Raw genomic sequence first — 19421 nt, 5'->3', positions numbered from 1 at the left:
CCGCGGCTTTGCCGACACGTCGTAAAGGAGCAAATACGTTCCTCCTACTTTATTTCCGTTTTCAAAATTGTTTTGGCTTTTCGACTGTTTTTGCCTTTCTACCCTGGATTTCACAAACACGCGAAACTTCATTTGGTTTGTATCTAGAGGAGACTCCTGCTTTTTATTGGAATCCCGTTAAACTAGCAGGTCAGGGCTGGGAGCGTATCTTCCAACCCGTGAACACGTTCCCTGTGTTCACTCTGTTACGTCTTGTTCGATTTCTTTCACGGGTGTTTGTGCGGTGGTCAGCGGGCTGATTCTGGACAGGTTTTATTAGATTTACACCTAAATATTTCATCTGGGGGGGCTATATTTCAAAAACTGATGTTATTTATTTATTTATTTGTTTATTTTTATTTTATTTTTTTAATATGAAATTTATCGCCAAATTGGTTTCCATACAACACCCAGTGCTCATCCCAACAGGTGCCCTCCTCAAGACCCATCACCCACTTTCCTCTCCCTCCTACCCCCCATCAACCCTCAGTTTGTTCTCAGTATTTAAGAGTCTCTTACGGTTTGCCTCCCTCCCTCTCTAACTTTTTTTTTTCCTCCCTTCCCCTCCCCCCATGGTCTTCCGTTAAGTTTCTCAGGATTAAGAGTGAAAACATATGGTATCTGTCTTTCTCTGCCTGACTTATTTCGCTTAGCATAACACTCTCCAGTTCCATCCACGTTGCTGCAAATGGCCAGATTTCATTCTTTCTCATTGCCACGTAGTACTCCATTGTGTATATAAACTACAGTTTCTTTATCCATTCATCGGGTGATGGACATTTAGGCTCTTTCCATAATTTGGCTATTGTCGAAAGTGCTGCTATAAACATTGGGGTACAAGTGCCCCTATGCATCGGCACCCCTGTATCCCTTGGGTAAATTCCTAGCAGTGCTGTTGCTGGGTCACAGGGTAGATCTATTTACCTTAAAATAGATTTTATTTTTTGGGGGGTGCCTGTGTGGCTCAGTCAGTTAAGCATCTGACTCTTGATTTCAGCTCAGGTCATGATCTCACGGTTCGTGGGTTCGAGCCTCATACTGGGCTCTGTGCTCAGAGCACTGAGCCTGCTTTGGATGCTGTCTCCCTCTCTCTCTCTCTCTCTCTCTCTCTCTCTCTCAAAAACATATATAAACGTTAAAATAAAATAAGCTTCAGTTTTTAGAGCAGTTTTAGGTTCACAGCAAAATTGGGTGGTAAATATGCAGGTTGATGAACGGCCCTGCCCCCGCACCCACGTGGGCTCCCACTATCGACACCCCCACCGGGTCGCTTGTCTGTACAGTCCGTGGACCTCCGTGGATATGTCGTCATCAACCCGAGATGGACACTGGGACTCACTCTTCATGGTGTGTGCATTTTTTTCTGAAGAAAAAGAGACTCCAATTATAGATGTCACCGAGCAAACCACATCCAGGAGTGTCTCCCAACGACCAAAAGACAGAAACACGATGAAGTTCTCCCAGTGAAGAAACCCGGAACCTTCACTGGCCCAGCGCTTCTGAGGGTCAGGCCCGGAGCAGCCACTTGCGAGGCTGGTTCTGTCATCACAAATCTGTCGCCCTGAGCGAAGGGTGGGGGTTAGTGGGGGCCCTGTCCCCCCATGACGCTGGGCGCTCTTAGGAAGTCACCGGCAGGGCAATTGTTACGGGCTGAGCTGTGTCCCCCCGAATTCATGTTGAAGCCCTGACCCCCAGCACCTCAGGACATGACCGTATCTGGAGAGGGGACTTACAGAGGTGATTGAGGTGACATGAGGTCGCCAGGGTGGGTCCTGATCCCGTGTGACCGGGGTCCTTGTAAGAAGAGGGGATCGGGACACAGACACGCACAGAGGGATGACCCCGTGAGGACACAGGGAGAGGACGGCCGTCCACACGCAAGGAGAGGGGCTTGGGAGGCCCGGCCCTGCCCACGCCTGGACCTTGGGCTCCAGCCCCCAGGACGGGGGGACAATGAGTCTCTCCGGTGTCAGCTGCCTCATGTGCGAACCCTCGTCACAGCGGCCGTGGCAGGTGACCCCAGCGGTGTCTGCAGACATTTCTGACTGTTACACCTGGCGGTGGGGGTGTCCAGGCATCCGGCCGGGGCTGGGCCGCTGCAAACAGTCTGCAGGGCACGGGTGGCCACACCGTGGAGAGCCGCCTGGCACCAAGGGTCAGCAGAGCCGAGGCCCAGACACCACGCGGCACATGAAGAAACCAGTAGAGGGTCTGGAGACAGACACGCTTACACGGACGGCTGACGGTCCTCTCGGCAGAAGGCGCCGGAACAATTGGAATTCTGCGTGAACAATGCGCTTGGAGTCGTAGTTCAGACCACACGCAAAAATCACTTCCGATGGGTCCCAGATCGAAATGCAGAGTCTGGGAGAAAATCTTGGTGACTCTGGGGTTCAGCCGAATAGACGTGAAAGGAAAAAAAACGAGATACATTGGACCTCACCAAAACGGAGAGATTTTGCGTTCGGGAGGCACCGGGAAGAGAAGGGTGGGAAGAGGGCATTTGGAAACAAGCGTCATCGTGGTGAGCAATTCTCAACCACCAAGAAAAAGAAAACGGCGCAATATCGAGCCATGGGCCAAAGACGTAGGGACCCCTCCCCCAAGAGGCACTCAGAACAGCCCATAGCGTGACCCAAAGGAAGCCACGGTGAGACAGCCCCGTGCGGGCTGCACTTGGCGGGTCCTTCCAGAATTAAGCACACGCACATCGTGTGACTCAGTCCTGCTGACAGACGCCGACTGAAGGGAAGGAGGAGAAAGCCTGTGTGCACACGTTGATCTGTGATCCCTGCCAGGAGAGGCGGTGTGGCCTGTCCCTCCCCCTGGGGGTGGACACACAGGGCAGCCACGTGGGGCGCCACCTCTTGGCGTGCAGAGTGAACGACCGCGGCACCCGGGACGGGGGGAGAGGCTCAGGCTCGGTCTCAGGACGGAGCAGAGAGCTTGATAGGGTGGATGCTGTGTGGTGCCATTTTGATGGCCTTCCGGAAAAAGCGACGTCTTAGGGACAGAAGAGACACCCATGGTTGCCGGGGCCTGGGGTGGGGAGGGGCCTTGACCACAGAATGGCACAGGGGAGTGTTTTGGTGACGTGGAACTCTTCCGTTTCTTGGTTTTGGTGGAGGTTATGCGACCATGTATTTGTCCGAAGAACTGTGGATTTTACTGCGTGTCAATTAAACACTACTTTTTTTCACGGAGACAGAAGTCCAATCCCAGGAACACGTCGCTGGCTCCTGCCACTGTGCCCGCTTGTTCCGTGACTCTGGAGGGGCTTCGTCTGCAGCCTCGCCCGTCTGTCCGTCCGGGAAGCGACAGCTCCGTCACGGGAGGGGGACCACCTCTGTCAGCTCAGAGTCCCGCTGGGTGTCCCCATCTCTGTCCTCAGGGTCCCTTACCTCCTGTCACAGCCATCGGTGTTTCTTTGTCCCTGGATGGGCATCGCTACAACTCTGCCCTAACCACCGTCTCTGCTGTCTCTCTGGGCCCCGTCCCTGTGTGTCCCCCAAACACCTACATGGTCACACCCGCCCCAGGGCGCTCCTGCCCCGGGAGGGACTTCTCCTCATCGGCTGGGGTGAAATCTTTAACGAAACAACGGGGCCTCCAGGGTGTTCTAGGTGCCATCCGTGTCCCTTCCGACAACCAGATCAGGTGCCTCAGCCCCCAGCACCCCCTCCCCCTGCCGTTCTCTCGGACCCTCTCGGTGGTGCTCCTGAGGGTTAGGGTCTTCTAGGGAATGGACACCAAGACAGGACCCGAGCAGAGGACTTCACTGAGGAAAGGCTGTGAGAGAGAAGGTGGGAAGGAGCCGTGGCCCAGAGACGGTGTGAGGCCAGATGCGCACCTGACCCCGACTCAAGGTTGGAGGGGGCGCGGGGGCAGGAAGCCTGTGGGACTGGGGTGCACACTCAGAAGGGCCTGGCAAGGCCTCAGAAGCAAGGCCTCCAGGTGCCGAGGCCTCAGGCTCCGACAGAGGAGGGCGGCCCGGGAAGGGGTGACTTCGGTGTGAGCGACATGTGAGGTCTCGGGGCACAGCCCCAGGGGCCCTGGTCGACCGCTCCCCACTTTGCAAAGCCACCAGGCCTACAGAAGACTGAACACCACAAGGAATGCATTTTACCTGGAGGCCCCACAAAAAGCCCGACTCCAATGCTGTAACATAAGTACTTTCTTGAGGGACGTTTGGACACAGATTGACCCTAAAATAAGTTTCGAAACATTTCAAAAGGTCGAAATCTTACAGAACGTATTCTGTGCCCACAATGCACTTGTGCTACAAGTCTGTGGAGAAACTGAACTAGAACATTCACGTTTGGGTATTGAGAGCCGTCCTTATGGACGTGCTGGGGTTGATGAAAATATAATGTGATGGGCGAAATGTTTTTAGCAGCAACTAATAATGTTACACCCTCTCAGGCCGACTGGATGCAATTGTTAACACTTGACTCTTTTTATCTGTGAAAGCAGCCATTTCATTTTTTAGAAATTATTTAAAATGTTTATTTTTGAGAGAGAGAGAGAGAGAGAGTAGAGGGGCGGGGAGAGGGACACAGAATCTGAAGCAGGCTCCAGGCTCTGAGCTGTCAGCACAGAGCCCGACGCGGGGCTGGAACTCACGAGCTCTGAGATCACGACCTGAGCTGAAGCCGGACGCTGAACCGACTGAGCCCCCAGGCATCCCTGAAAGTAGCCATTTCAAATGGTTCCATCAAATGTCATGAAAACACGGCACGTCAAAGCTAGGAGAATGACTTTAATGAACGAGAGAGAGAGAAAAAAAGGCATGGCTTAAATTAGAGCCTTTCTGATCCCATGATGATTTTATTTTTTCTCTGAAAACCCTGCCACTTGTGAGAAACCAGAGGCCAAAATAATATTTCCCTTCATTTTAATGTGACAAATTACGATGTGTTTTGTCACAACCCAAAATATCAAAAACTGCTTTAACAAACAAACAGACGCTTGGTTCCATCAAACAATGAAAACAGTTGGAAATGACTGTAGTTTGTGCCTAAAATGTAATGGCAGGGGGCATCTGGGGGGCTCAGTCGGTTCAGTGTCCGACTTCAGCTCAGGTCACGACCTCGCGGTTCACAGGTTCGAGCCCCACGTCGGGCTCTGTGCTGACATTTCAGAGCCCGGAGCCTGCTTCGGATTCTGTGTCTCCCCCTGCCTCTGCCCCACCTCTGCTTGTGCTCTGTCTCTCAAAACTGAATAAACGTTCAAAAATTTTTTTTGTAATCTATGTATACATTTAGGGGCGCCTGGGTGGCTCAGTCAGTTAAGCGTCCGACTTCAGCTCAGGTCATGATCTCGCGGTTCGTGGGTTCGATCCCCGCATCGGGCTCTGTGCTGACAGCTCAGAGCCTGGAACCTGCTTCCGATTCTGGGTCTCCCTCTCTCTCTGCCCCTCCCCTGTGCACGCTCTGTGTCTCAAAAATAAACATCACAAAAAAATTTTTAAGAGGAAAATTACATAACCAAACCAGGAGAGGCAGACGATTCCGTGGTGTTCCGCATTAATTTAATAAGACCGAACCATCTCTGCCACGATGCGTGTTCACAAATCGGCTCAAAAGCGATGTGTAAATACGGAGCTATGGGCACGGCACGCGAACTAGGCCCGTGCGGACACACTTCCCCCAGCGTGTCAATGGCTTTACGTAACTGAGGTGGGCGTGTGCACAGTTCAAGAGAATCTCACGGACCCTGGGGAAAGCCCTGGAGCCCCGGGCAGGCTGCAGCAGTCCCACGTGGGTTAGTGGATCCAGAGAGGCCCGGGCACCGATCAGGACACTGGAAAGACACCCCCCTCGTGGGAAAGAAGGGCGGGACATGCCTATGCTCTGGGTCGGACGATGAAGTCGGCTGAGACCTGGAGTGAGAGCCCTTAAGGACCTCGTGGAAATTAAGGGTGGCAAGTGGCTGCAGCCGGCAGAGCGTGTGGGTTGCCTGGGGCGCTGGCTGCAAGCCCAGTCGGGCCGCTTTGAGCCGCTGCTGCTATTTGCTGGGTCGCAAAGGTCCCCGGGTCTCGCGCAGGCTGCCCCCGCGTCTTTTCCCGTTGGCTCTTTCGTTCGCAGTCTGTGCCTTTGCAGGATGCTAAGCTTCTCGTATCTGTGGCGCTACAGCAAAAATGTCAATATTAGCATATTATGACTAACAGGGAAGTGCCTTAAGCTAATCGCGGAGGTCTCCAAATACCTAGAGCAAATATCATCCGACATCATGCAGCCTGGAAAGATTTATCTTGGAGATAAGGGTTACAAAAGAAAACCCTGCTGCCGCGACCTCTGTTTCCCAGTGTGATTGAAGTTCTAGCAAATGCATTGAGAAAAACAAGCATAAGGTACGTGGGTCAGAAAGGGAGAAAGGAAACTCTGACTTTGCACGTCGACATGCGCTGCGACCGAACACGTGGAAAATCCAGACGTTATGAAAAATATCATGAAAATAAAAATCCTCTTAGCGAGATGCCGAGTGCAGGACGGCTCCTCAGAAGTCAAACGCAACAGACACTCAGGAAAGAAAACATTTCACACTGTAACATTTACAATAGCACCAAAATCAAATATCTGCAAGTAAATCTCACGCGTCCTGTGCGAGACCTCGACGCGGGAAACTATAGTGCGTTTGGGGAGCGCTTTAAAGAGACTGAAGTAAATCAAAGCCTATGGCGCGCTTACAGATTTGAAAAACTCAGTCTTATAAAAATGTAAATTCCTCCCAAATGTATCTCTGTGGATTAAACCACAATCCTAGTCGTCTTTTCCCCCCCTGCTTGGTAAGTTCTCCAATTAAATGAATACCGTAAGTGGAATGGCCAAGAAACTCCTGAAGACGACCGGTGAGGGGGGCCTCGAGATGTCTGGGCTCGCCGTAAAGCCACAGTGGTTCTGATTATGTGGTACCACGTCAAGGTCAGACAGTCCCTACAGGAGCGGACACTTCCTGCACCGCAGAGATGTCCACGCCGAGCAATCAACCGAGGGCAGCTGTCCAAACCTTAGATTAGAGGAAGCAACCGACAGCGTGAGAGGCGTCCGGGCGACGTGAATCCTATCAGCAAAAACATTAATCATGCGAGAGGAAGCTTATGAATGAGACTTGATGACACACAATCGCGTGGGTTTAGGGAACGACCGCGCAGGTGCGGATCCTGTCTGTGGTGACCAGCTCTGACCGGAGCGGTCCCCCTCTTCCTGTGGCTCCCGTGGCCGCGAGCCTTCTGCAGAGGGCAGGACCCTTCTATTTGGTTATCCCTCGCAAGGGGCTTGTCTGGCGGTGTGTTAGTGAGCTCGGGCCGCGTGAGATCACAGGGAACATCTCTGTGGGTCCCTGGCCGGGCTCCCGACACTGACCTCCTAAAGCCCTTGGAATTTCCTGGGTGACGGGAGCATCCTTTGTTCTCCCGAGGTGACTGTGGGGTGGGGGTGGGGGGCCCGGGTGGGGGCGGCCACCAGAAAGACCGAGACCTCATGAGAACCTCCAGCACGTCGTGGAGTTGATGGTCAGTCAAGCCTACGCGGGGAGGAGTCTCCAGGAACAGCCCGGAGACGTGGGGTCCGGCCGGCTTCCGGGCTGGGGAACACACGCAGGTTTGGGGCGAGGGCACGGGGGCCCCACGCCCTTCCCGCACGCCTCCCCCTGCCCGTTCGTCTGCAACCCCCAGGCGCCCCTCCCTCGCACACACTGACGAGTGCGAGTGCGCGGTTCTCCGGGGTCCTGTGAACCGCCCTAGAAAATGGGGGGACGCCCAGGAGGGGAGGTGGGCACCTCTGGGGTACCGCCCGTTGGGTCTCCGTCTCCCTCTGCAGTCATGACTGTCCTCCAGGCTGGCCTCTCAGACTAGAGACCCCCTTGCTCACTGAGCCTCCAGTTTATTTATGAGTCTCCGTGTGGACTCATGGTTTCCTCTTTCATTCAGTGGATTTACCCTGAGGCCCAGTTGTCCCTGATTTGGCCGGAGTGGCCAAATTCGGAGTGGCCTGATTCGGACCTACCTCATCAGGTCTTTGCTTCCTGGTCCCAGGTGCCTCAGGTCGTCTTGTACGTCAGGGTCCAAGCCCCCCCAGGCACTGCCTGCAACCAGCCGTCCCCAGGGGGCCCGGTCCCTGCAGGGGGGCAGTGACCTTAAGAGCCAACATCTGGGTGCCAGTGAGCTTGTTGTTTTGGGGCGTTGGGGGTCTCGCAGACCCTGCCAGTGGGGAGAGCTGGGGGTGCACAGGTTCCCCTAATCCCACCTTGGCTCCCCTCTGTCCCACCCCACTTTTGTCACAGACTCCCATCAGCCTTAATATATGTAATTATTGGCTGGGGGCGGGGGGAGGGGAGGCACCTGGGTGGCTCAGTCGGTTGGGCGTCCGACTTCAGCTCGGGTCATGATCTCGCGGTTCGTGGGCTCCAGCCCCACGTCGGGCTCTGTGCTGACAGCTCGGAGCCTGGAGCCTGCTTCGGACTCTGTGTCTCCCTCTCTCTCTACCCCTCCCCCAGTCACACTCTGTCTCTCTCAAAAACTAATAAACATTAAAATATATATATATGTAATTATTTGGCCAAATCCTGTGCGTATCTGGCCTCCCGTTGTCTTTACTGACCCCACCCCATGCACCTGCCTTCTCCCCATAAACCTTGTTGGCTCCAGTCCCCCAGCGGTTCCCCTCTCTGGGGTGCGGCCACCGGCACCTGGGGCCCATCTTACTCTTGTCCGTGTGGTTTCTTCCAGAGACATTCTGTCCTATGCATCATGCTTATTTTGAATAAATAAAAGGCTAAGTTCCCAGGGACATTATAAACAAAGCTGTGCATTTATCAACTGGTTTTCGTCTGTATGTGAAAATAGACGTTAACGCACATGAGTTATTTCCCATCCGTGGCGTCTGTGAACATATTTGTGTAAATGCACGGGTGTCATGCAGAGGGCTACCATAAGGCATGACTATACAACATAACGACTTTTTAAAATTTTTTTTAATGTTTATTTTTGAGAGAGAGAGAGACAGTGTGAGCAGGGGAGGGGCAGACGGAGGGAGACACAGAATCCGAAGCAGGCTCCAGGCTCCGAGCTGTCAGCCCAGAGCCCGACACGGGGCTCGAACTCACGGACCGTGAGATCGTGACCTGAGCCGAAGTCGGACGCTTAACCGACTGAGCCACCCAGGCGCCCCTATGACTTTTATAAAACAGACACTCACGTAACCACCACTGGAGTCCAGAAGTAGAACTTGATCAGTGCCTGATGTCACCCACGTGTGCCCTGATTTGGCAAACGTGTTGGTGTTTTTCTCTCCATGCACTCCTTTCCGTGTCCTGGGCGAAAAGCCTCAACTGATGAAGATGGTGGTAGTTGTGACCGTATTGAAATTGGACACTTGTGTTTATTAGAACAGGCCAGGGAGAGAGGGCAGTGAGGGCCTCCGAGCGGGGCAGGGCTGTCAGGGACGGAGGGGGGACGTGGGCGGAGACACCCGGGTGCCACTAAGAAACCCACAGCCCAGTAGGAAGGATGTGCTCTAGGTAATAAGACAGACGTTCAGCAAGAGGGCATCCAAACGGCAGTCCGCGTATGAGTCAGATGCGTCAGGAGTGTGAGGGGGGCATAAACTGCAGCCACAGGGAGCCCCCCACCTTCCCCCCTCCCCCCCTCCCCCACGCCGTGGCCGAAAGGAAGGGAGCCGGGCACCGGAGGCGAAATTTCTCAACCGCTGCCCCTGCCGCGCCGCCCTTCAGCCCTGCTGGCCGGGCTCCAGGAGCCTCTTGTGTCCTTCAAACCACCCCTGAGCCACTGAGTCTTGGCCTCTGCAGCCCAGCAGGTGCCTCGGGGGGGGGGCAGGTGGGGGAAGGCATGGTGGCTCTTCCTATGGCCGCCGCCTCCCAGACCCACCCCCATGAAGTGGGACGGAGCAGATCTCAGGGGGGCCCTGCGGCCCGACGGGGCCAGGGACCTGTTCGTCTGCGTGCCCCCTGAGCCGGCGGTCGGGGGTCGCTATTCTGTGGGAGCAGGGGGCCTCCGGGGGTATCTCCACACCCAGGAGGGAAGCCGAGGGCACGCGATGAAGAAGGAATATTCTGCGCCTTTCCAGTGTGTGGACAGGGTCAGGCTGGAGCGGGGGCAGCGTTTTTGGCAAGCGGATGATGGGGACCTGGAACACCTGGGGCCACTGTGGCCAAGGCAGGAGAAGCTGGGGACTAACCGCCCAGCAGCCCCTCATCGCACAGGTGCACATGGCCAGCGCCAGCCTCCAGACACTCTCTCCATCCTTGGTCCTTTTAAACTGGTCTGGGAGCTGGAGGTCACAAGGGCGGTGGCCAGGGCCAATCGGGGCAGCGTGGGGGAGGGGAGGGCGGGGAGAGTCCCCCCCGCAAAGATGCGTGAAGCCAGGGGCACGCAGAGAAGGGCAGGAAGAGAGCAAGCCGAGGCGGCCGGCTCATTCGTGCGAGTACCTACTGAGCGGCATTTTCCTGGCAGACACTGTGCAAACCAAATAAAAACAGAGGGAGGGGGTGCGGGGAGGGGGTGGGGCGGGGAGGGTCGGAAGGTCAGGGCGGGGCCCAGAGAGGCAAAGACTCAGACCTGGAAGCCAGAGACCAAGACCAAGGCAGGACCCCGTGCCCGCCTGCCCGCCTGCTGGGGTCTGGGCTACGCGGCCGCAGACACCCCTCCCGGCAGGTGCCAGCACCCTCTCCTGAGCCCTAGGTGGTGGTGGGGGGGTGGCTGGGGGTGGGGTGGGGGGGTGGTGGGAGGGGTGAGAGGGGGGAGGCAGAGCCTCCGCAGTGTGGCCCCCGCTCCCCAGGAATGGACACAAACGTCTGTGGGCTAAGAGTGCCTTCGGTGCCCGCAAGGCGGTCGTAACTTGTTTGCGACCGGAGCCCGAAAGCCTCAGCCGGGAGGGACAGGTTCCAGGTAGAGGCCAGGCCAAGGCCTCCTTCCTGAGGATGCGGTTCCCCCGGGTGGCGTCCCAGGAGGTCAGCGGCTGCTGGCAGCAAAGGCTTAAGGAAAAGGAGAGAAGAAAACATTTTGCCTCCACTTTCCCGGCCCCGTCAGGGGTAATGAAGCCACCTGGACCCCAGGGTAGGGCCTGAGCTCATGACCTCCGGTCCCTGTCTCCCCAGATGCCCTCCCCGTGACCATCCTGGCCCTGACTCCTCCGGGAAGCCGATGGGCAGTGGTGGGAACCCACCTGGGCCTGATCTGGAAGCTCCGGAAGGATCCAGGACTGAGCTCGCGGCCCTCCAGCCCCTCCAACCGCCCTCCTGGGGGCCACCCGGAAGGCTCCCAGCTCCCCTCCATGGGTGGCCACAACATAACTCCGTGCAACCCTGCAGGGGTGCCAGCCCCCCTGCCGTCCTGCCACTGCCTGGGGTCAGGGGTCATGCCATGGTGTTCCGGCCCCTCCCCTGGGCTTCTGGGTGGGGCCGGGGGCTGGAGTCTGGCCCCCTCACTAGTGTGCCTTTCGCCACCCACCCCGGCCCCCTTTTGCTTGAAGCCCCCACCCCCAGCCTCTTAGCACACTCACCTGGGAAACACCTCTCCAGACCTGACCCGCTGCTCTCGGAAGCCCTGACCCTCTCACGGCAACGCTGCCCCACCCCCAGCGTCCCTCCGCGCGGGGATTCAGGTCCCAGCAGCCCAGCCGGCTCCCGTCCATCCTCGGCAGACGCCCAGCCCCATGTCCCGCTCCCAAGTCCCCTCCACGCTTCTGTCGCCATGGCGCACCACGTGGGGAAACCACGGAGCCCCCAGCGCGTGCCCCCAGCTGACCACAGCCACACCGGTCCACTTGCCCAGGAAAGACCCCAAACACCTCACCCCTGCCCTGAGCCCTGCCCCCCCGCGTGTCCCCCTCCCAGGGAGGTCGCAGGGGAACCCCAGTCCTCGGCCCCACGTCCACACACCCACCCCGTCATCAGCACCTGTGCCTCTGTCCTGCGTGAGAGAGGAGTCTCTCTCCTGCTGTCTGGACGCTGCCCATACAGGGCTCCGTCTGTGCTCTCCGCCCTTCTCTGACACCCATGCCTTGGTGACCCCTCGGTCACCTGGCCTCCTCCCTGTGGCTGTCCGTCACTGCCGACCCTGAGCCCCGGGCTTGGCACCCTGCTCTGATGACATCCCCGGGACTCTTCTCCCTTGGCCGCCACCTCCCCGCCCCGCCAAGCACACCTTTCCGCCCCTTCCTTACCTCCTTCCTTCCTCCATCACATTCCCAGAAACCCGATGGGCGCCTCTGGCTTCTCCCTCCTCTGCCCCCGACACTCTGGGTGCTGGGACACCCCCTCTTCCTGCCAGCCTTCCGGAGAGAGGTGGTGCTCCTTGGGCTCCATGTTGGCTGTCACTGCCGGGCCCCTCTGCTTCCACAGGGCTCCTCCCCAGGTCCCCATGTGAGGGCTTAGCCCCGGCCAAGTCGGACACGCAGGGACCCCCGGCTGCTCCCGCCCGCCTCACAGCACATCCAGTCTGTCACCAAATTCTTTCATCCGCCCCAGCCCCAGCCTGCACGGTTCCCACTTCAGTGACAGCCTTGTCCCCCGCCTCCCCCCCACCGTCCTCGAAGCCCACAAAGCAAGCCCAGTCCCTCCCCTGCGAAGCCACCCCTGGGCCTGGGGGTGAGGTCAGCAGGCCTTCCTCCTTCGCTCTCTGCACCTGAGCTGCCCAGACGTCCTCTGGTTTCCCAGACGAGCGGCGACCCTGTGCCACGAGGGTTCTGCTCCCTCCCCGGGAACACGCTGGTTTTCTCCGCTCTAACTTACAGCTGGGCAGACAGCTCTGTTCGTGCTGCCTAATCCTCGAGAGGACTCGTGTTTGGGGCACCTTCTGCCAAAGTCCCCCTCGGTCCCCTTGCACCATGGGCAGAAGACCGCCAGGTCACGGAGCAAACCCTCCCCGGCGGTGTTGGCACTGGGGGGGGGGGGGGGTGTCTGGACCGCCAGGCAGCGCCTGAGTGGGGCCCCCAAAGCTGCCAAATCCACCCACCCCCATGCCCTGCTCGGCCCTGGGACAGAGGCTGGGCTGGAGCCAGACAGGTATTTTATTGAAAGTTCACAGATACAAGAGCTCTGAGCAGGGTCACAGCTTGGAGGAGGTGGGGTCGGAGAGGAGAGAGTGAGTCCCCAGATGCTGGCAGCCCCCCCAAGCCGGGGAGCTCCCACAGAAGCCCTTCTTGCTGGGTGTCGGGCCAGAGGGCCCCAGGAGCCTGGGTGGGGCACAGGAGGGCGGGGCGGGGGGCAGCCGCTGGAAGCCAGGGTGCGGCAACACAGGGAGAAACCCAGACCCCGGGAACGGGCAGAGGCAGAGAGGGTGGGCTGGCCCGAAGCTCGCTGCCCCCTTACTGTGCGGACCTTCTGGCGGCCTCGCTGCCCGCTTCACAGCTTCGGGGGGGTCCCAGGGCCCGCGCCCTGCTCCGCCCCAACCACACCGCATCCCGTATCGCGTCAGTCATGACAACGGACGTGTCTCGGGGCTTCGTCTCCACGGCCGGCGGCGCCCGCGGGGTCCTAGTAGTCGGTGAGCGGGTACCGCAGGAAAATGAAGACAAGGATGATACAAGAGGCCGCCAGGGCAGAGCTGGTGATGTTGAACAGCCGGGCGGTCTTGGCGTCTTCCACTGCTCCATTCAGGTCATTGAGAAGCTTCTTGTCTCGAACCTGCAGCCAGAGGGGGGAGGTGAGGCCCGAGGCCAGAGACCAGGGAAAGGCAAATACGGGTATGGGGCACCTCTGCGCGGAGGGCACCCGGGAATTCTTTGTAGTTCTTTTTGCAACTTTTCCACGTCTGAAATTATTTAAAATAAAACAGGACTGTTTAACAATACTGTACTATTCGATTGAAAGTTACTGAATCAAGGAGGCGGGGCGGGGGGGGGGGGTGACACCTGGGTGGTTCGGTCAATTAAGCATCCGACTCTGGATTTCGGCTCAGGTCATGATCTCACGGTTCATGGGTTCGAGCCCCGAATCGGGCTCTGCACTGTCAGCGCAGCAGCCTGGGATTCTCTCTCCGTCTCTCTCTGTCCTTCCCCTGCTTGAACTCTCTCTCTCTCTCTCTCTCTCTCTCTCACACACACACACACACACACACACATATAAAATAAATAAATAAACATTAAAAAAAAGAAAGTTGGCGAGAGCAGATTGTAAGTGTTCCTACCACCAAAAACCCCACCAACCACAAAAACAATAATTATGTGAGCTGGCAGATGTGCTAACGAACCCTCTTGTTACGATCATCTGGCAGGATGTACGTGTATCGAATTGCAACGTTGTGCACGTTGGACTTCTCCAATGTTGTAGGTCAACTGTAGCTCAATAAAGCTGGGATCGACAAATGAATTCACAAGATAAAGGAGAAACTTGGTCTCAGAGAGTTATATGATCAGCCAATGGAGGTTGTAAGTGTGCCCTAGTCTGAGTGGCTCCTTAATCTAAAATTCACAGGGGTTACCTAAGAATAGGCACTAGACAGAACAGGCAGCGGGCCCCATGGTCTCTGGGAAGGGATGTTAAGATACAGGGAAGACAGTGGGCAGAGTTGGACCCATTTCCAAGATTCTCTGGTTGTGAAGAGGTGTTCCCAAGGAGGAAGCCACCCTCACGCAGGGTAAATCCTAGGATTTCCCTCTCTTCAGCATGTTCTCCCTCCACAAAGTCCAAAGAAGCGTAGTTGGATTCGTGGATGGATGAGAAGGGAGGGAAAATAGAAAAAAATGATAGTGCATGGGTCATATGGATGGATGAGATGACATAAGGGATAACAAGGTGAGAGTGAGCAAGGGTGAGTGTGAAGACAGGTACATGATGAATGGATGCACGTGGCTCAGCTAGAGGAGCAGTGGAAAGAAGGGATGCTGTCAGCTTGAAGGATGAGTGGATTTATTGGTGTGCTGGGTCAGAGGATGGATGGATGGCTGACATGTAGAGGTGGTAAGTAAAGCAGTGAAAGTTACTGGGGGGAAGTAAGGTTAGATGAATAGTTAAGTGAACTGATGTACAAAATACATGGGGATGGGATGGGGCAGAGTACGAAGGGAGAAGGAAGCAAAATGAACATGTATAAACACAGATGAATAGAGGAGTGGGTGACTATTTGAATGGGTTGAAGGGAATAAAGGAGCAGGGATCAATGTATATGGGACGGTGGACAGATGGATAGTTGGTTGGATGGATGGATGGATGGATGGATGGGTGGATGGATGGATGGATGTGTGCGTGGATAGATGGATGGTAGATGGATGGTTGGTTGGATGGGTGGACGGATGGTGGATAGACGGATGGATGGGCAGATTGATGGTTGGTTGGATGGATGGATGGGTGGATGGATGGGTGGATGGATGGTGGACAGATGGATGGTTGGTTGGATGGATGGATAGATGGATGGGTGGATGGATGTGTGTGTGGATAGATGGATGGTAGATGGATGGATGGATGGATGATGGATGGGTGGGTGGATGGATTAGTGGGTGGATGGATGGACAGATGGGTGGATGGATGGCTGGCTGGATGGATGGTGGATGGATGGATGGTGGATGGATGGATGGGTCGGTGGTGGATGGATGGATGGGTGGTGGATAGACGGATGGATGAACAGATGGATGGTTGGATGGATGGATAGATGGGTGGGTGGATGGATGGATGGTGGATGGATGGACGGGTGGGTGGATGGGTGGATGCTGTTGACATTCAGAAAGCAGGTAGTGGGCAAATATGTATATACAAAAACTGACACAATACCCGCTCCCCCCAATCAATTTTTTTGACTTCCCTGTCACTGGGAAGTCCACAACCTCCTGGGCCCACATGGAACAACCACCATATCATTATATCTGCTCCTCGTCTCCTGCCCACCATCCCTGCCCTGGTTCAGGCCATGTGCCCCCTTTCCTGGACACCACACTGGGACCCTAGCTTTTCTCTGCCCTGGGGGTTCTCTCATCCTCTTCCTTCAAACCGGCTGCAGATTTCATAGCTCTGGTCATATCTTCCCTTCTGGGTCTTCCACATGATGACATCCAAACCCCTCACATATTTTTCCAAATCCTTCACTGCATCGCCTCAGTCTGGCTTTCCAGGACTGTTGTCTTGCCCCCAGAGAATATGGGGGCCTTGCAGTTCCCCCCAGATCGCCCCACCCTCATGTCCTAGTTTATATCTGGAACACCTGTCACCTCACCTGCCCTTCAGAGCCCAGTGAAGATGATGCTTCCTCCCGGAAGTCTCCCACTTTGGACTCCAAACTCACCCCAAACCAGGAATGAAATATTCTTTTTCTGAAACACCATGACACTTATTCCACCTTGAAGGTGCCCTCTGTCCACCTACCCCCTCGTACAGCCCTGTCTGACCCCTACAGTGGCCGGCCCTGCCTCGGCACCAGTGACAGCAAGATGGAGGGTTGGGTCTGTTTGGGTGGGCAACCATGCCTGGGGCAGGGGAGTGTCGCAGACCCAGCTGGCATCAAAGTGAACGGGCCCACGTGGGTGGAGACAGCGGACAGACAGGCGCCCGTGACAGGGACACAATGTCTGCTTCACACCCACTGAATGCCAGCCTCTGCCCCGCTCACGCGTGCTGACTTGGGCGTTGTTTTCATTTCTGTTTGTTTTGTGAGCAGACACAGGAACCAGCTCAGAGGAAGGTGGTTTGTGAAGAGCTCACCCCTCTTCAGGGACCAAGCTGGGACTTCAGCCAAGGCCTTCTGACCCCAAGTCCGTTAGGTGCCCTTGGAAGTGCCCATGACTGGCTGCAAATAGCGTCGGGTGCAGCAGGCCAGGAGACAGCTGGATGGACAGATGGACAAGCTCCCAGGTGCAGGAGCCCGAGCCCGCCGCTCCTGCACCCCCTCTGCCCAGGCCAGAGACAGCTCACCTTGCACACTCCTTCCCCAGAAGCCCCGGGCCTTTCTGCCCTGGCTGTCCCCCAGGAAGGATGTGGGGGAGCAGCCCCCGGGTGGAGGCAGCGTGATCTCCTTTACCGCCCCTCAGAAGGACCAATTCCTGCCCACCCCGTCAGAGCACAAATCCTGCACCATTCAGAAATCTGTGACCTACCTACAACCTGCACCAGATGGGCCTGCCCTGTGCCAGCCGGCGCCCACAGCCGAGCCAAGGGGAAGGGGGGGACAGCTTCCGGACAGGAGCCCACGCGGCCAGACCCGTGTCCACAGGCCATCGTCAGGGCACGGCAAGAGGGCCCCAGGGGAAGCAGAGCGTCACCAGCTGCCCCCACCACGGTGCCCTCTGCCTGGCACTGTTCCGTTGGGGCCAGAGCTGGGGTTGGCCTGGGGGCCTTCACCCCTAATCCCCAGGGGCCTTTCCCGGTGTGCTTTCACAGCACACACAGGCACACGCACGCACACATGCGCACAAAGTCACGTACCACTCACCCACACAGTCACAAATATATGCACACTCACGCACGCACACGTGATGCAATTAATTACACACACACCCACGCCTGTATACACTCGCACACATATGCACACCCATACACACGCACACTCACTTGTATACATGCACACACGCGAGTCCACACATAACACACTCACGTGCACAAATATACACACGCATTCACAGCCACACACTCATGCACACGTACAATTACACTTACACATCCACACCTACACACCTGTGCACACGCGCATTCACACCTACATGGGCACACACGCTCGTGCATCCACGCATACTCACACACACTCACTCACACCACACAGGCCCCACATGGCAGAGGCCCAGGGCTCCGTGCACCAGCCTGGAGGCGAAGGTGTGCCTGGCGGTGGGGGACGCTGACGAAGAGTCAGGAGGTCGGGAGAGCCAGGCGGCTGGGGCATGTGATGCCAGGGGCAGGGGTGGGGCTCGAAGATGCGCAGCGGAAGAGCTGTGTTCAGGCTGCTGTCCTTCCCCCCTGCAGCCTCCCTGGCCCAGACCCTCCTCTCCCTGCAGCCCGCCATCCCACCGCTGCCCACCCCCCTGCCCCCACCTCACCGGGCGGCTGCAGTCGGTGATGTGCACCTGGCCTCGGACACGCGAATCCAGGGACAGTGACCTCTGACTCTACAGGAGCCAAACCCGTCCGGAGTGACAGGGAGGCGGGTCCTGCTGCTTGGGTTCCAACAGCCCTGGCTCTTTAGTTCTTACACACTTGCACGGGGCTCCTCACCTCAGATGTGAGTGGGTCACAGGCCCCTTCCTGCAATCTGGGCCCATTTCTTTCCCCTCTGCCCCAGGGACGTGGGGTCCTGTCTGCCTGGCACCCTGCTCTGCTCCCAGCCGGCTCCTCTCCCAGCAGTCAGGGGCTTCCCAAAGTTGTACTCACTCAGGGTTTGGGGTCATGCCTCTCTCCCCCTGGACGCCCCCCCTCCCCGGCCACCAGGACAGACGTCTAGAAAGAGTGTGGGAGAAGGAAGGCAGAAAGCAGTGACCTTGTCCACCGTGGTCGGAGACCCCGGCTACCGTGGCCTCCTTCTGAAGGTCTGCCTGGTTTCAGGTCCCCCTGTGAGGGCCCCGAGCCGTGACACGGGAAGGGTGCTGAGGGTCTGCATCTGTGCGCTGGCTCCCCCCACCCCCCGAGTGCCCAGGGGCAGCTACATCTGAGTGTAATTCCCACGGCCCAGAGGACAGACCGAGCCCCGAGTCTGCACCTTGAGGACTAAGCTGGCTGTGTAGAGAACCCAGTCCTGCGGCCCCCGAGCCCTGTCAAGACGCCCTGGAAGCTTCCGCAGCCCAGGATGGGGAGGGCAGCCCCTCCCTGCGGGCTCAGAGCTGGCCAGCATCCACCTGTCTCCGGATCCCGCGAGGCGGCCCCCACCTGCCGGGACCCGCTCCTCTGCCCCCCGCGCCCCTGCCCGGCTCACTTTGAGGGAGTAGGCCAGCGCAATGAAGCCCAGGCAGCAGAAGTTGAGGTAGACGAAGTTGAAGATGGACCACAGGTAGTAGTCGTTGACCTCGGTGGTGTCCGGGTAGACCTCGATGACCGTCGTGGGGTTCGTCATGGTCTTCTTCTCGGCCAGGTGTTTGCAGGCCTGGGGGGCGCCCGAAGCCCGCATGCTGTCCGTCTTGCTGCTCTTGGATTCCATGGGGAACAGGGTGGGCGCCATGGGGGGCGATGCCGAGGGCTCAGGGGCCGGGGCCGCTGGAGCCTGCAGGGCCGGGGGCTTGGACACGCAGGCAAAGCAACCCTTCGGGGAGCCTGCCGGGGGCCTCGGAATCCAGAAGGCCCCGTCCAGGGGGACTCGGGCTTCCTGGGCGCCGTCCGTGGTGCTGGCCGGGGCTCCCAGCGGGGCTGGGCACTGGCCTGGGCCCTGGGCCTGGAGGCAGGGGGAGAGGAGGAGGGAGCTGGGTCCCGCCCGCCCTGCAGGGCTCGCCCCGATGTCCTGCAGCATCTCCCCTGCA

General features: G+C 57.5%; 1 protein-coding gene across 1 annotated transcript; it reads right to left on the bottom strand.

The window, feature by feature from the left end:
- Positions 1–13057: 13057 nt before the first annotated feature.
- Positions 13058–19421, bottom strand: IFITM10 (interferon induced transmembrane protein 10). The gene is made up of 2 exons (XM_042905195.1): positions 18884–19421; positions 13058–13683 (listed from the first exon to the last, which is right to left on the bottom strand). Exons 1-2 carry the CDS (start codon positions 19409–19411, stop codon positions 13534–13536), a joined length of 678 nt encoding a protein of 225 aa, XP_042761129.1. The 5' UTR covers positions 19412–19421; the 3' UTR covers positions 13058–13533.

Source organism: Panthera leo, chromosome D1, assembly GCF_018350215.1.
Source record: "Panthera leo isolate Ple1 chromosome D1, P.leo_Ple1_pat1.1, whole genome shotgun sequence".
Lineage (NCBI taxonomy): Eukaryota > Metazoa > Chordata > Mammalia > Carnivora > Felidae > Panthera > Panthera leo.
Note: the sequence above shows the minus strand (reverse complement) of the source record. Positions and strands in the feature narration are given on the sequence as shown.

Excerpts from the sequence above, each read along its gene's own strand:
- IFITM10 (XM_042905195.1), bottom strand. The coding sequence starts at position 19,411 with ATGCTGCAGGACATCGGGGCGAGCCCTGCAGGGCGGGCGGGACCCAGC. Across the intron at positions 13,684-18,883 it reads CGCTGGCCTACTCCCTCAAA|GTTCGAGACAAGAAGCTTCT; the intron begins GTGAGCCGGGCA and ends CTCTGGCTGCAG.